The sequence below is a fragment of the Corylus avellana genome, chromosome 8, assembly GCF_965113065.1.
Source record: "Corylus avellana chromosome 8, dhCorAvel1.hap1.2, whole genome shotgun sequence".
Lineage (NCBI taxonomy): Eukaryota > Viridiplantae > Streptophyta > Magnoliopsida > Fagales > Betulaceae > Corylus > Corylus avellana.
Genome location: NC_142497.1, coordinates 7,424,766 through 7,442,760, shown reverse-complemented (window position 1 = coordinate 7,442,760; position 17,995 = coordinate 7,424,766). Strand labels below are relative to the sequence as shown.

Genomic DNA, 17,995 nt, shown 5'->3' with positions numbered 1-17,995 from the left:
ATCAATTACATTTGCACCGTTTGTTTGTTTGTTTTTTTGTTTTTTTTTTGTTTTTTTTTGTTTTTTGGTAATTTCACGTGCTCACGAAGTCGAGCGTCTTTTCCAAACACTCTTTGATATTTAAAGTCTCTTATTTTGGTGTATTTAACTCTGATTTTTATTCACTTTTTCTCTTCTGTTATATGTAAAATTATTAAAATACCTTTACTGAAATTACTTTTTTTACCATTTAATTTAACTGTAACGGAAGGAAGAAAATTGAAAAAAATTAAAGTTCGATACACTAAAGTAAGAGATTTTGAACATTAAGAGAGTGTTTGCAAAACCCGCGCAAGTGAAGTTACTTTATTTTTTGGTTTTTTTTTTTTTTTTTAACTCCCCCGTCTTCTTCCGTCTTCATGCTTGTTGGTCTGGTTTTTGGATAAAGGATTTTGTGGGCTTCTCGATTGGGCTTTAGGAGCCAGATTACTATTGGATGGCTCTTTGGATGGATTTGATTTAGACCCGGCCCATGGCCCGCTTTATTATTGTTAGTCAGGTTTATTATAGTTTAGGGATAAGTACAATTTTGGCTCATATGGTTTGGGGGTTTGACAAATAACTTTCGGAGTTAAAAAAAAAAAGAAAAAAGAAAAGAAAAGAAAGAGTGATTAATCACTTCATAGGATAAGCAAAAAATGAAAAACAAATTAGTTTCTACTGTTGAAAAAGTTGACAAAATCCGTTAATGTAACACATTAGTAGGAATCAGGATGATCAAAGAGAGTAGCCAAACTATCATATGACCATTGGGGTAGTTCAATCACCCCTTTTTTTTTGTTTAATTATTTTTTGCCATTTGAGGTGGTTAAATGTCTCATTAATGGCCATGATAGTGGTTCAACTACTCCTAAATATGTCCAGAGGGAGGCCGAACTAGCTATAGGGGTGAAAACTCGGTTCCGATTGATGGTTATTGGCTAAACTCGCTAACCAGAACCGGGGATAGCTGGTTGGTCAATTTAGAAAACCGGCTATCAATTACTCGATTATCCAAACCGGTAATCAAGTCTTTAAACAATTGGGCATTTTGGGCCTATTTGGGGTATTGGGCATATTGTTTGGGTAATTTAGTTATTTTAAACAAATAATTATGGCTTTTTTGGCCTACTAAGTTAGGCTTTGTTGTGGTTATTCAACACAAAAAAAAAAAAAAAAAAAAAAAACTAAAATAAACGACGTTGTTTTATGTTTTTAAAAAAGAAATATATATATATGATTGAAAATATATGAAAATAAAGCAGTAGAACCATCCATGTAGGTGGTAATTGCAATTAAAATAAACATGATGCAAGAGTTTTCAGAGTAAGTGCGAAATTGGAGTGTATAAAAGAGAAATGAAACTAATAGATAATGGAAAGATATCAAAAGATTTGATTAATAATTAACAAGAGTACTTCATATTCAAATATAAGCTGGAAGTAGTGAAATTACACAAGAGCAGAAAAGATTACAAGTAGAGAGCAGCAGGATAGTTGCAGAGGGATTTCAGGTGTTTAGGCTGAAAGCTTCGGCCTTACAATGAGGGGGACAGTGTCTTTTTATAGACAAGACTCAGCAGGTAAATAAAAATTACATCAGAAATTCAAATAGTAAAAGTAAATACTGTAGTGTTGACAGGCACTGTGGTGTCGGTAGGCACTGTAGCAAGTACTGTGTTGTCGACAGGAACTGTGCCATGATGATTTGGCAAATATCTTCAATAAAATTTAATGAACGATGCCGCGGAGGGCAAATGGTCTGAACGGTGCCACGGAGGGCAAATGGTCTGAACGGTGCCACGGAAGGCAAATGAACTGAACGGTGCCACAAAGAGAAAATGATCTATAAATCTTCAATTCCTAGGTAATAACTATCTGGACTGTCAGCAAGGAAACCATAATTCCCATACCATTCTCGCATGGGGTTGAATGTAGCTTTAGAAGATGCGTCAGAGTTTTCATCTTCATCTAAACTGTCATTGAGAGATTTGAGTAATGCTTTTAAAATATCCTTCTTCTCTTTTTTATTCGAAGATGATTTTTTCTTAGAAGAACTGGAAGAAGTAGCAGGGGCAGCGGCTTCTTTGGGAGGTGGAAGGAAAGTGCTGGGGGTTATCAAATGAGCGGGATTGCCAATGGTCAATTGTTTAGGAATTGGAGGAGCTTGGACCTTTGGTAACTAGGCCAAAGCTTTGACATTATCAACTATATTATCAGTCCGTAGGTAATTATCCCACCATTTAATGTACCAATGGCGTTCAAGTTTGTCATTAAGAATAACATATTGCCACTTGATAATCCAGGAAATTTTGAATTTTTTAGCAAAATGGAGAGTGTGGGGAAACTTAGCCTCATGTTCATCAGTATTGTAAAGATTTTTAAATGATTTAAAAGCCTCAACGATTTTTAATGGGAGGATATCAGGAATAAGACCAAATTTTGACCACCAGTTGGAAAACCAGAGGGGGAGAATACCTCCAAATTCTTTATCAAAGCTTAAGAACCAGGAGTGGTCGAATTTGGGATTTTGGAAGAGCATGAATTTGAACCAGGCATTGATATAGTCGTAATAGCAAAAGGGATTGAGAAATCATCTAATTTTCTGGGTTGTGAGGGATGTTCCCCCCAATCTTTTTCAAGAATGATTCTATCAAAATATACACTGTGATAAATGAGTTTTTGGGGTTTAGTCTTACTGTAAATGGGTTTAAAATGGACATATTTTGTTTGGAGTAGGATATTGGTGTAATAAGAAAGAGTTGGAAGCTTGACTAGTTTTTAGATCTTTCAACATTTTGTCAATTCTGTCAACATTTTTTTGGTTAGTGGTTCTCAACCTGAGATTTTTTCTTTCTTCAGGTAGCGAGATGATTTGTTTTTCGATTTTAACACCAGAGGTATTGGGAGAGTCTATTTTATTTTCAATACGATCAAATTGTCGGCCAATAATATGCAAGGATTGGTTGACAAAATTATTTTGCTCAATGATCTTTTTGGTTTCATTATGAGCAGGAGCAAGGTCAGAATTTTTAAAAGGGGAGGCTTTAACAGTTGTGTCAGTTCCATAAGTCTTGATTAGTAAATTTTTAAGAGGTGGGTGAGAAGCTCTAACAGTGGTTTTTCTTCTTTAACAAAAGATTTTTTAATAACATTTAAAACATTATTGTTGGGGTAATGGTTTTGAAGAAAATCGAAAAACAAAATATTCTTTTGTACTTCAATCATTTTTTCAGTCCAACAGATTTTGATAATGGATCTTTCTTCTTCAGAAAAATTAGAGCGATAAGCATGTCGTAGTAATTGGTTTTCTTTTGAAGAAAAATCTTTTTGTAAAGCAGGTCAATCGATTTGGGAAAAGAAATCTTTAATGGGAGCATGAAGAACATTTAATTGGTGAGGCGGAGGAAGCGGTGCATTAAAATATGAGGTAGAAGGGGAAAGAGATCCTCCATCATTATCAGCTTGAGTGGGAGGAGGAGTTTGCTTAGTAGTGTAAAAAGCAGAAGAAACTTGAAAATCATCAGAAACGCCTTTTAGTTTTAAATCAGGGTGAGCAAGAATTTTTTCAATGTCTTGATCTCTTCGTCGGAGACCTTCTGAAGTGGTTGAGCCAGCGGAATAATTTCTTCTTTCATTGATTAATAAAGGCCTTTCAATTCTGTTATGACGGTTTAAATCGGAGAAACTGATTTTTACAGATTCATCTAAATACTGCTGGATATTATTAAGATTACTAGTATCATTTACTACTCTGGTAGGCTTAGATACATTCTCCAAGAGCTAATCGTTGGGAATGTCAATTTCTTCCCATCAAATCATTCTAGAAGTTTGTATATTAGCATCCTGAGTAGAGCTTTGGATCAAAACAGTAGAGCTACCAGAATTCTTAATAATAGCCTGAGGATTTAGATTGGTTTTCAATAATTTGTAATAAATACAGTAGATGATACCAAGAGGTCTGTTACCTTCTTTCATACATATCCAGAGGTTGGTACATTCAAGGTTAAAGCTTTAAGAATATGAATATCATTCAAAGCAAGAGTTAAGTTAGGGAATGTATCAAAATGAATGTGACCATTAAACAAAGAAGATTGTATCATACCAAGAATACTAGTTTGAAAGTTAACAAATCGAGCATCACAAAGACATAATAAAACAGAGGCATTAATACCTAATCTGGTTAGAGGTTTAAGAGCAACTTGAACAGAACCAACATGCAAGAACTTAAATCCTTTAGCAAGCGAGTCATTGACAAACTTTTTATTAAACAATTGAAATTTCTCATTATTACTAGAAATAGCAAACGTTAGTTCAACAGTTTTAACAGAATATTCAGCCTTAAAAGTGGATTTTATCCAGGAAGTGGTGTAAATTTCATTGGGAGAAAGTTTAGGAATGTTCCATTTATCAAAGCTAAAAGCATTATCATCTTGAACGGAGAAATGTTCTGTATTAACAACATCTGATGGTAACGAGGACCTAGAGCTAGCTGAAGAACTGGATCTCCACATTTTCACAAGCCAAAATCTAAAACCTTCTTTTAATCTTAGGCTCTTTCTCCAAGAATTCACAACACATACCCTAAGTTAAAACTAACCCTTCACCATGCCCTAAAACGCCAAACCTAGGCTTAAGACGGGATTAATAGGTCAACCGAGGTTACCTAACGGAGTGGTTGGTTTATAACTGAGAGAAAGAGATATAAGACAAAGAAAGTATAAGCTCGGAGCTATATATATATATATATATATATATATATTACCGGTTATAATTGGGTGTTTGAAAATGAAAAAATTGATAATTGGAAGCTGGTGACCGATTATAACTGGCCAGATTTACACTCCTACGAACTACTCTTAAAGTTATGGGATAGTTCGACCACTTATATTTAACATATTAACAAATTCTGTAACTTTTTATTTTTAGAGGTGGAGACTGATTTATTTTACTTACACTAAACTTTTTAAGACTTAAGAAGGTATTTGTCAGAAATGCTGGACAAAAACGCATTTATCCCTATATTTTGCTCAATAAAATGCTTCTAATAAGTAATAATGTTATAGGCGATCGATCGTGGCCCACATTATCTGGTGGAAAGAGGGAAACAATATTCTAGTTCCCAACCGAAGGATATAACTGTTACTGTTTATTCCGTTTTCCCTCTCCACTGAAAGAAAAGGCAGAAAGAAGCAGAGAGAAACTCGGAAATGGCAGTGTCAAGTGCTTGTTATCAAGTTCCGACGCTTCTACTAAACCCTTCTTCAAGAAAGCAATTGCTGCAAACTCACCGCTACAAATGTTCCTCTCGACGAACAAACCTTCTTCACAAATGCTTCTCCCAGCGGCAGTCTGAATCCAAGCCCACCCAGAAGGAGAACGAAGAGTTAGAGTTCGAGCGGCTCTTCTCCAACCTCAACCAATCCACATTGAAGAGAGAACCCGGTTTCCCAATTACTAGAATAACTTTTTAATGCAGACCCAATATGTTGATTTTTCTCTGCTCTTGTTCTGCCATTTCAAATCCCATCTTCCTTTTTGTGAAAATTTTTGTTTCTTTGTACTTTCAGGAAGCCTTTCTAGTGCAATTTTCTTGGTTGCGGGCACCACGGTATGCGTCTTTTTAGTAACATATTTGCATTTTGTATTGACTGTGTGTGTGTGTGCAGCTTAATGGAAAGATTGTAAGCACAAGGAATTAAATTAGTTATCATCATAGAAGTCTTCGTTAAATATATGATTCTTGTTTCTGCAATTTATTGTTGTTTTGGCATTCATTTCTACTGTTTCGAAATATTGAGTAGAGTTTAGTGTGACCATCTTTGCGTTGAATGCTATTGAATTCCATTAGGTGGGTGCGGGAATTCTTGCAATTCCAGCGGTCACACAAGAATCTGGATTTCTAGCCTCTGCAGTTGCATGCATCGTTTGTTGGGTCTTTATGGTAACAATCTCTCTCTCTCTCTCTCTCTCTCTCTCTCTCTCTCTCTATATATATATATATATATATATATCTCGTTTCTTAGAGAAGTTAAAAAATTACTGCAGGTTGTGACGGGGTTGCTCATTGCTGAAGTAAATGTGAACACCATGTATGAGCTGGGTTCTGGCGGTGTATCATTAGTAAGTTCCATGTCTTTTGAACGTAACCCAAACTCAAGAGCATGTTTGGGATTGTGTTTGACAAATAGAGCTTTTAAGTCAAAAAGCACTTTTTGGCAAAAGTTTTATTTTTAAGCTTTTGCCAAATGTGCGTTTTGGCCATTTTTAGGCTTTTTAAACTCTTAAAAGTGCTTTCATTTTTTTTTACTAAATATGTACTTTTTTCTTCAAATAGATTTTTTAAGTGTTAAATGCACTTTTAAACTCCTTAAATGTACACCCAAATAGGCTCTCAGAATTTTCCTTTCCTCAAGAGGAAAAAAGGTGCCTCCACATACATTAATTTAGTGGTTCAAAGCAAGGCTGTGCATCTCTATTCCTATCTGATGAGTGTATAAGTTCTTATAGATGAACAACTATGAGTGAAATATAATGCACTTAAAAGCTTAGTACTTGCAAACGTTTTCCTGGATGTCTGTGCATGGTTAACCTTGTGTTACCCAGATCTATTATAAGTTTGAGGTTATTTTATGTTGATTTGCTGGGTCCTTTTCATAATTATGAGTTTCTCAGGTTAAAGGTTTTAAAGATAACATAATTTATCCACCCTGTGAATGATTTCAGGTATCAATGGCACAGCGAACTCTGGGAAAAGTAGGAGTTCAAATTGCTTGGTAGGCTTATATGCACCCTTTAAACTTTTAAGACATATATATGGCTAATTATCGTTAGCCATTGTGCAAATTGATGAGACAAAAGACAATAATTCTAGGAGACAATTAATTTTGATTATTAGTTACTCTTCTTCTTGCTTTGCATCAGTTTTCTTTTTTCCTTTTTATATATATATATATATAGTTTGACATCTTCTTTACCTTGAAATCTTATTACAGTATATTTTTTGTCCCACCAAAAGCTTGGTCACACAAACTAGGCTTTACATGAGCTAGCAAATATGATCCTGATCAAATTACCAACAAACTGGTGCATATACAGTATAATAAATTGGCAACTGCTAACTAGTCAACATTTAGCTGCTCTTAGCTAATCTATAAGGTTCCTAATTTTGTTTGAAATGTATTGGCTGCTTGGGACAATTTGAGGGAATGTGGAGAATCTTAACAAATGATGATATAAAGAAATCACCAGCGACATTAAGCTTCTGATGGTCATGGATTCATCTCAGCTAAACTACACTGGATGAGGCCGGTTGATGGTGGTAGACCAATTCATTTCCTTAGTGATACAAGTCTAAAGTAGTCCAAAATTCTATTGTACGCTCATCAATGTTTCATTGATATTGTTTTTTTGTTTTTTGTTTTTTGTTTTATGAATAATAATTTATTGAAAAAGAAGGCTCGTGTACACGAAAAGTATACAAGAAAAGCAACCATCCTAATGGGGCGAAAATCTAAAAAGTTAACAAGATCTACAAGACTAGAGGAAGAGAAAGAGAAATTAGGAACAAAATTTACAGCCCAATCTAAAAGGGAACTCAAGAAGGAAGCTTTTAGTTGTTGCACATTAGACACACGGTTTTCGAAAAGACATGGATTTCTTTCTCTAAATGCTCCACATTAGTAAAGTAGGGATGACTTTCCATATAGCCTCTTTGGATTGTCTCCTTCCTTGTGTCTTCCAACAATGAAATAGCTCTAGGATATTGCTAGGCATGACCCATGAGACACCAAACAAGATGTGAACCAAGTGCCATATCTCGATAGTAAACTCACAATGAATAATAAGGGGGTTTACGGTCTCCTCGCTCTTCTTGCATAGATCATTGATATTATTTGATCTATTAGCAATTTAAAAAGGCCTTATAAAGATCTATGTCATCAGATTCTGTCAATTTCTTAACTCACAGACTTTTTCATTGTCTTGTCAACGTTTGACGGTCATTCTTGTTGTCTTGCAGTTGGTCTTACATCTTTATACATTACGCCCTTCTTGTGGCATATGTGGCTCGTTCTTCAGATATTTTGACAAACTTTCTCGGCATTCCATTGTATGAACTATGTTCCTAAATGTTTGCATTTGAGTTGTGCCTACCAAATCTGTAGTTCTGTAAGCAGCAGTTTTATGTATTATATTTCAAATACCATTTTGTATGTTTCTTAGGTGTTGATGGCAGCATTATGGTTGCAGATGGGAAAGTGCAACTTTGTTTTCATTGATTTTTGGATGCATATGCTACTTCGGAAGGTTAGTCGACCTTCTTCCTATTCTCTTGGTCTATCAATCTCTTCTGTAAGTTGAAAGATTTACCTTAGAGTTAACTCGAATTAGTCTTGGTTTTGGTATGGAACTACAACAGCTTGCTTGTTGGTAGAGCCTGATAGGCTATATTATGAATCAATATAGCTCACCTCTAAATCCAAGGATGTGCTCTTTGGCTTTGGAATAGTACGCTTTCCATTTACCTAGAATGTTGCTTACTGTTGGATAAATCATAGATGCATATCTTGGTAATTTCTTGAGAAGGTAATTGCAGTGTTTCAGTTGTTGTATTTATGTTATTGAACCTGGTTCAAACATTGAGGTAAGGTTTTGGTCAGTGGAGTTAAACCAGAGGGTCAAAAATCAGACCCTAATTTAATTGAAAATAAAAATGAAAATAATTTAGAAGTTGAACTCAATGAGCTCTATCTCTAAAGGCACTTTCTCCCCTTCTAAGAACGAGGTGGAGAGTGAGGTTGTGTGTTCAAAACTCACTAGATACATGTATAACTTACCATTTGAAAAAATGTAAAAGTAGAAACTATGTTGAAATAGAACAAAATAAATTTAGAACAATATAGGTATGCATATCCAAATTCATAGGGTATACAGAAACTACAATATGTTGAATATTGTAAATCAAAATACATAAATCTCTTCCAATGCTACCCACCCATGCACACACACGATCCATGGCATTAAAAATTTTAGTAAAAGAAAAAAAAAGTTCTTTCTTTTTGTTTGAAAATTATCTTAGGTTTTCTCGAAGATTGACTTGAGGTCGGGCTACCACCAGTTGATAATTAAGGATGTAGATATTCATAAGACAACAGTCAGAATGAGGTATGAACGCTATGAGTTTTTGGTTATGTCTTTTGGGTTAACCAATGTCCCACTGGCTTTCATGGATTTGATAAATCGTGTCTTCTGCGAGTTGATTGACCGCTGTATCGTTGTCTTTATCAAAGACATCCTCATTTACTCGAAGAGTCAGGAAGAGTATGAGGAACATCTATGGACCATACTTCAGATTTTGAGGGAGCAAAGGCTCTACACTAAGTTTAAGAAGTGTGAATTCTGGTTGGAACAAGTAGCCTTTTTCATTCATATGGTCTCCTGGAATTTCGGTGGATCCAAGTAAAGTGGAAGCAATGGTCAACTGGGAGAGACAGAAGAACGTGCACAAGATTCAGTGTTTCTTAGTTCTCGTTGGATACTACCAGAGGTTTGTAGAAGGTTTCTCAAGGTTGGCAGCACCCTTGACGAGGTTGATGAAGAAGAGCAAGACTGAGGAGTGTAGCAGAGCTTCCAAAACTGAAGCACTGTTTAGCTTCTGCACCTGTTATCGCCCTTCCAATGGGAGCATGCGGTTTTGTCATCTATAGTGAGGCTTCACGCAAAGGTTTGAGTTGCGTACTGATGCAGAACAGCAAGGTGACCGCTTTCGCTTTGAGCTAGTTGAAGCTATTTGAGAAGAATTACCCTATGCATAACTTAGACTTGGCAGCAGTGGTCTTTGTGAGAAAATATGGTGTCACATGTTGCAATATTTTCACTGATTACAAGAGTTTGAAGTATTTTTTTTTCACTCAGAAGGTACTGAACATGCAATAGAGGAGGTGATTGGAGTTATTGAAAAACTACGATAGCTTGATCAACGATTACCCAGGGAAAGCAAACTTAGTGGCAGACGCTCTTAATAGAAAGGTTGTGCTAGATTCAGCATCGCCATTGTTCACTGCTCCAAAAGATATGTTGTTGGACTTGGATAGAGTGGGTATAGAACTAGTAGTAGGAGAAGTGCAGGCCTACTTCAGTACTGTGACATTAGAACCTACCTTGTTAGAGCAGATTAAAGACGCTTAGTTGAAGGATCCAGAGTTGGTTAAGATTAATGAGAATCCTGATAAAGAGGAACAACCCAATTTTGGAATTTCGGATGATGGTATCCTAAGGTTTCGGAACGGATTTTGCGTGCCAAAGGATTTGGATCTAAGGAGGGTAATTTTGACTGAAGCTCACCAATCTCTATATAAGGTTCACCCTAGGAGTACAAAGATGTATAGGGATATGTGAGAGCGCTTTGGTGGACCGGGATGAAGAAGGATATAACCCAATTTGTTGAGAAATGTCTCACATGCTAGTAAGTCAAAGAGGAACACCATAGGCCATGTTGGCCCAAATTCCCCCTCAATAAATGGGGTCCAACTCATGAAATATTTAATTAAAATTGGAGGTAAAATGATAAGTTAAGGGTTGAAATTCAAGACTACTATGATATCATTTTAAATTACCAATTATCACAAAATTTTAAGTTGACTAGAAATGGTAAATTTAATGATTTACTTAATATTCTAAGAATGAGAAACCAAGTCAGTCACAACACCAAAAGGGACCTGAGAAGGGTTGGGAGGGATGATAGACAAAAGTGAAGAGTCACTGGTGGGTGAGGGGTGGAATTTAGGAAAGGGAATTAGGATTGGCAGGTGTGAGAGGAAGTGAATCTATGGAATGAACAGACCATATACAAAATTTATAAATAATGTGTCAATCAGGTTGGCTTTAGTTGGAACACCAACACCCACCATTGACAACCGAACCAATACTATTGGATTTTTGAATCCTATAACCGACACAGACTTATCAATCATCGGAAATCAACTGTTATTTGCTTGTTTCCAGTTGGTTCTATTGGTTATTCAGATACATTTCCTACCCCTGGAAGGGTTATCATTACAAATGAACAACTTCTCGATCCTGGTTCAACTCCCTACCCCCATCTAAGTATTGAAAACTCCGGTCTGCGTCCTTCCAACTACTGTGTTTATTATGAATCCATTGACTGGCCAAGCCGGTGTAGTTTAAATAGTTTTAACTTATATATATGTCTTTTCTATGCACATGTATATATGATTAGTCTGATTCTAGCTTTCATTTTGGTAAACTTATTATTACATATGGATGCCCTTGAGTCTAACAGAAAACTAGGTTTAGTCTGTGATGTAGAACAGTAGCTCTGATAGTAAACTGGTATAAAATCTTTACAATTCTAAACTTCAACGCCAAACCACCAATAAATAAGGAACTTTTAACCTAGTAACCAGAACTCCTTTCTTTTTCCTTCTCTCTTTTCTTTTCTATGGGGTGGAATTGACTGTAACTTATCTTCAAGTGCAGCCAGCGCTTTATCGGTGCTGTTAATGGAGTTCTTATACTTGGAATCATCATTTCATTTGCAGCTCTTGTGGTAATTCTCTCACTTTATGAACTACTTCAATATGATTTTAGATGTCCTTTTCAAGAGTTCAATTGGTCATTTATTTTACCTTTGAGTAAAACGTTTTGTGCATGGAAATGTAAATTCAACTGTTTAAAAATGTTAGTCCTCTCTGATGTAGACTTTATTAATATATGATGAACTGAGATAATCATATTCTCAACAATCAAATATGTTAATCTAGATGTCCTTTTAAGTCTGTGATAGTGAATTTGTTTCACTTTGTCATATTACTCTAGATCCTCCCTTTACCCCCAATTCAAACTTCCTTCCATCTCACTTCTACCTGTTTGGTTCTCAGGAATCTGATATTTTTGCAAAATGAAATTTTAATTCATGAAACAAATTCACTATCCCAGACTTTATGTAAAGAGGTTTTCCATCTAGAGTTTTCTTTAGTTCAATTAATGACCAGTCATTCATAACAAATTTGAAACAAAGTAATTTTATGAATTCTAAGAAAATAAATTCTCTCTTCTGTCATGGTGATTACTCTTATCCGGTTTTTTTTTTTTTTCTCCTTTTCAAATAGTCATATTCAAAATAATGAATTTGTTTATTAGATCCTTGACAAAATATGATCACATTCAAATTTCATAGGACAATAAAACAGGCATTATTGAATTTAGATTTACTCGATCAAGTGAACAAGAGGATGGTAAAATGATTTAGACGCTTATTCTCATGGTTGTGAACATATACGCATGTGTGAACTTAAAAAATGCCCATATTAATATACATGTTTCTGCATGAGTATAGGGCTGAAGTAGTATATTTTTATTGCACAATCTACAGTATTATGTTATGAGTTTCAATTTTTAACTCTAGCAATTGCATTAGTGAAAACCAGACCTTCTATTAATTCTGAATGAGGTGATAAGATATAAACTTAAGATAGCATATATCGACTTTTGTAGTTAACCCTCTTCTATGAAGAAAAGGGGGAATAGAAATTAAATCAATAAAATATTGAATTTTGAGTAAAGTACAAACCACAACATCTTTTTCCTTGTCACACACATTTGTTTACTTGTCTGTTCTTTTGTGAATATACCATAATTCCCATGTGCTGATATCTCTCATAAATGATGTATTTTGGTGGCGACTTTACTTTTGTGCATACTGAATAAACACAGATTAATTCTTCATTTTCAGGCTGTTGCAAGTGGAGGACTTCACTGGGATGCACTTCTGAAAGCCAACTTTGAAGCAGTTCCTATGAGTATACCCATAATTGCACTTTCATTTGTTTACCAGGTAACATCACTAAACCTGCAGTAATTCAGCAGTGAAGTGGTTATGACAATTTATATATGCTTTGTTCAGAATGTAGTACCGGTTCTTTGTACGAATCTTGAAGGAAACCTGGCTGAAGTAAGGTGCATATCTTGTTATCACCACTTTCATATTAAAGTTGATACAGTCTAGATGTCATAGATTCTGATTATCAAGTTTATTATAATGGACATGGCATCTAAGATTGTAGACCTGAACCAAAAGGACAACCTTGTAATATAAATGTTGGAACATTACTCATTAGCTTTAAAAAAGAAATTCTCATGACTAGTACTTGCTCTTCGATATTCTTCCTGTGCTGCTGATTACAATAATGAAAACAGGAGTCAGTAGAACTAATGCCATTGTCCATGCCTTATCCATAATATCATACGGAGTGAATGATCGATCTTGTTTTGTGTCTGTGTCTCTTCCTTTAGTTTAAAAAATGGAGAATTATAAAACAAACTTAGGAAGTACTTGGATTACATTCAATTGTACTACTAAATATCATAAAGTATCAGTAGCCAACTATCACTCTTAAAACATGAATGGTACAATACATGGAGTAACAGGTTAGAGACCAACTAGCTTCAGCATATCTAACTGGATTGGTTTAAATCAAGAGATGTAAGAAAAGAGGGAAAATAATTTCAAATTTTAGCCGATCCTTGCATAAAATATCTATATGCTCACATGAGCGTGAACCTATGATTTGTAGGACACTTAGCTATAGATTGAGGCACTTGAGGACGGGTTCCTAATTTCAAACCTTGTTTGACACTTCAATGTGGAGAAATTATAGGGACTAATTCATTCTTGTCAAGATATTTATGCATAATTATTCATTTCTATGATGCTCTTTATGATTTTTCTGCATGCAAAGAAATACTTAGACATAGACAATATATATATATATTGCCAATGTAATGAAATCACAAATACATATATAGCTGTTTCCCTGTGTTTGGACTATTGGAAGTTACTGTTTTTGACACCCAGTCTATGCATGCTAAATGGAGACGTGCAAATGTAGATCTCTAAATGTTGGAGAATATTTCTGCATTGCGTTCAACTTCTAAATGTAATTTCTAGAGCAACACTTCTGAAGAAGATTGAAACATATATTTTATGGGTACCTGCCATTGCCATTTTCACTTTATAATTATTTACATTATATGGTGATATTAAAACGAGGTGTGATTCCAAATCTCTTTCAGGATCTTTAAAATGGGAAATACAGACTTTTAGGCTGGTTTAGGGAACAATGTTAAAATATTTTAACAATTAAGAACGAGGCTAGGACTGCAGTTGTATTTTGGGGCTGGAATACATGCTGGAGCAAACCACAACAGGTTGATAGGAAAGAGAAACAGAAAGAACCTATCATCAGACTAAGGACCCTTTCGCATCTCTACTAGGTTCTTGAACATCAGAACTACAATTTCACATCAAATGCTAGCCATCAGTTCTCAAATATTTTCAGTATCAGCAGCAGATATGTCAATGCAATCTTCTCTGTATGTGCTTGGTGAGCAAGCGCGCTTGACTACCTGGTAAAATTGGAGGGGTACTAGTACTTGGATTTTGGACTAAATCCAATGGACTTACAAAATACTGAGCCCACTTAACACACAAAATCATAAATGAAGTTCAACATATAGCCCACCTGACCAGCTTTGGGGCCAACATGAAAACGAACCCAACTATTCCTGTCTTTAAAACCCGAAAAACTTTGATTGACACTAATGTTTCCGCATTATTTGGTAAAGTTTAGTTGAGAATCTTGTCAAATTAGTATGTTGTTCTTGAACCAGCTTTTTGGTTGATCTTGTAATATCTTGCCACCTGTTTGGCACATGTTTGATTTAAAGAGACAAGATCTTAGGAGCCTTTTAGTAAAGGTCTTGAGCACTTTCCATGGTGATCTCTAGTGTGGTAGTAAAAGGTCATAGGTCTTGATTTGCAGGGTATCTAACCTAGACCATCCCTTTGCTGTACCCATTTACCTGCATCTGCCACCTGTACATGAGTCCATTAATATTTATACGTGTATTTTGTGTAAAAGACTAACTGGAGTTGTCTTCTTTTTATGTCGACTTCCTCATTTCTTTTCCAAACATATGGTTCTTAGTAATATGCCAAAATTTAGAAGAGGGCTGTCATAAGTAAGGGAGTTTTAACTGCCTCTTCAAAGTTTCCCGTCTGATGTCATGCTCTAGATGAAGTGTTTATTATCTCTATTTTGTAAGGTCTGTTCAAAACTTTGTATGTTATGTAAATCATCAACTTGTTGTTTTGCAGGACTGCCATAGTTCTGGGTACAGCTATACCACTTGTTTTATTTCTTGTCTGGAACGGTGTTATTCTGGGAAGCATTACAGATCTTGAAATGGGCTCAGGTAAGATCCTGGACCCATTACGACAACTGCAATCTAGCAATGGAGTTGTTGGAGTAAGTAAAACATGAAATATTTTATTTTTTGAGCCAAACTTTGAAACAACATATTATGAAGTGATGATAACTTTTTTCTTCTTTATTTCATTTATATGATCTGCAGCCCATTATTCAAGTGTTCTCACTTCTTGCAATTGCTACATCTTATATTGGATTCATTTTGGGTCTGGCTGACTTTCTTGCAGACTGTAAGTGGGCACCTTCATTTCGCTTTTGATTGAATAAAGATCATATACATTTCTTCATAGCAATGTATTATTGGCTTATTGCTTCCCAACTCATAGTCTATGCATCAGTTAGGTTGTATTCAGTGACTATTGAATCGTTGGCACTAGAAGCCACTTCTTGGGTTTGCTATTAGTCAAGTAATCGTTAGAATTTTCTAAAATGTTATTCAGGTTGTCCTCAGTGGATGCCAGAAGATTACATTTCTTAACTAATTAACCCAAGTCCATATGTGTGTGTGTTTCGATAGGTTCCTGCTAATATACATCAGACTAAAAGAAGTTAGCATAATCCCATTTTATTGGAACCAAGTAACCTACATTTTTCACTTTCCAGCTTTAATGATCTAAAGTAAATAGCCAATTTCTCTCTTCCCTCTTTCCCTTCCGGCGTGCACGTTTTATGAGTTCCTAACAAAGCCAGGATTACCAATCCATGGATAGGGTGGCTGTTGGCTGAACTTGAATGGTGAAGCAAGAATGGCAATAAACTATTTCATTATCAGTTGCGTTGATTTTGGTAATTATGCCACCGAAGTTTAGTAACAACCATGTCTGAGGGAAAGAGATTGACTTCTATATGATGAAGAAAAATGCAGACATTGGTTGTTGTATTAATATGGTGGTGGAGGTGCTTGATTGTAAGATGGTGTTTTCAGATCCATGGTTTGTTTAGGCAACAGAAGGTGAAGTTGTGATGCTTGTGAAATTTGTTTGGTAATTTGAGGTGTCAGTGTTGGCAGTTGATGCAGCACTGGCAACAAAGATTAAGCATCATTAAGTACCGGTAATGGACACCGTTGATGTATCGGATATGAAGGAGGGGGGGTGCAGAATTGAGGAGAGAGACAGAGGGAAATGAATCTTTTTATTTGAATTATAAATTAACCCTTTAACTAATAATTGAATGTAAAAGGATCATGGTAAAAATTTTCATGAAAATGTGGGTAGCCTGCTGTCTTTCACTATATACATGTATATATGAATGCATGGACACCTTCCCAGAACATTGTACATGCAAGATGATCTATATTTTAACCAATGAATATATATATATATATTTTCTTTATGATTTATATTTTGTTTCTTAAATGTCTTAATTCTTTCCATTCGGTGAAATTTTCAGTGCTGAAACTCCCAACTGGACAGAGCCGGCCTCTACCATACCTCTTGACTTTGATTCCTCCTCTGGTACTATCATTGCTAGACCCAGAAATATTTTTCAAAGCCTTGGATTTTGCTGGAACATATGGAGGTACTGCTGTGTTGTGTTTTTTGTTTTTTCTAATTTTCCATTATCACAAATTCATGCCAATATAGCTTAATGTTGAGTGGGAATATGCTTGTTCCGTTCAGGTGTAGCTTACACCTTGCAAAGCAGCTACTAAATTATCTGTTTGAAACTGGAATAAGCCTGTGTAGAAAGCCATACTATTATGGTTTTGAGTGGTTTCATCCCACTGATAAAGGAAAAGAAGAAGAAAGAGTCGAGAAAAAAAAATGAAATTTTCAGTTTCTGTTTCTTTCTTTAAATATTAGGTTAATTACCTCCTTAAACTATCATTGCATTTGCACCTACACTCCTAAATTATGACTCGTTGCAACTTGCTCTCCCAAACTATCACTTTGTTATAAGTAGGTCTTGAGTCAAATTTGAGTGTTAAAATTGACAGAATCCATCACATATGAGTGGCACGCGATACTACAACTATTTTTCATGACAAGCTTATTTTGGAGAACCAACATTATTTTACATCAAATTGCCCGGGTTTTTGTCTTTTGACACGACCAAAATGAGGACATTTTATGAAAGGTAAACTTGGCAAGTGTCACATATTGGCACGTGACGTATTTTTCATCCACATTTATCACCCAAATCTAACTCAGTCGAAGTTTAGGAGTGATAGGGTTAGAGGCGCAAAGTGTAATTAACCCATTTATTTATTTATTTGTTTTATGGGTTTTAGAATTTTAATTTGACCTAACATGGCTTGGCTGTTTCCTGTAAATTTGTTAGTATTGGTACTCTTTGGACTTCTCCCTGCTGCAATGTCGTGGTCAGAAAGGTACTCAAATCCATCCTCATCTGTGAAACTGCCTCAGCTGGTTCCAGGAGGAAGGCTAACACTTTCACTCATCATTGGAGGGGCAGGATGTGTCGTTTTTTCAGAAATACTCGAGAGCTTTGGGCACCCTTAAGTATTGAGAATGTGAATGATTTTGTTGCCCCTTTACTCATTACAATCAAATTATCATTCATTTCTATATTTTGATTTTCCCAAAGCAAACTATGTTACTCCATGTATTCTTTTATTTATTTATTTATTATTATTATTATTTGACAATAAAGATAATTAACATAGCAATAACAATGAGTCATTTTTCTTTCCATAAGAAAATTTTGATATCATTTCATCTTATG

The 17,995-nt window shown here is 35.3% G+C and overlaps 1 protein-coding gene across 1 annotated transcript; it reads left to right on the top strand.

Moving 5' to 3' along the window:
- The first annotated feature begins 5,170 nt into the window (after positions 1-5,170).
- LOC132164116 (Tryptophan/tyrosine permease) lies at positions 5,171-17,870 on the top strand. The gene is made up of 14 exons (XM_059574540.2): positions 5,171-5,462; positions 5,588-5,628; positions 5,869-5,961; positions 6,066-6,140; positions 6,744-6,793; positions 8,038-8,127; positions 8,268-8,324; positions 11,517-11,586; positions 12,772-12,873; positions 12,943-12,995; positions 15,196-15,346; positions 15,453-15,537; positions 16,700-16,828; positions 17,591-17,870. Exons 1-14 carry the CDS (start codon positions 5,228-5,230, stop codon positions 17,770-17,772), a joined length of 1,413 nt encoding a protein of 470 aa, XP_059430523.2. The 5' UTR covers positions 5,171-5,227; the 3' UTR covers positions 17,773-17,870.
- The last annotated feature ends 125 nt before the right edge of the window (positions 17,871-17,995 follow it).

Bases quoted from the DNA above. Each gene is read 5' to 3' on its own strand.
- LOC132164116 (XM_059574540.2), top strand. From the start codon at position 5,228: ATGGCAGTGTCAAGTGCTTGTTATCAAGTTCCGACGCTTCTACTAAAC. The intron at 6,794-8,037 runs GTAGGCTTATAT...GTTGTCTTGCAG, and splicing joins GTAGGAGTTCAAATTGCTTG to TTGGTCTTACATCTTTATAC. The intron at 11,587-12,771 runs GTAATTCTCTCA...CTTCATTTTCAG, and splicing joins TTTCATTTGCAGCTCTTGTG to GCTGTTGCAAGTGGAGGACT.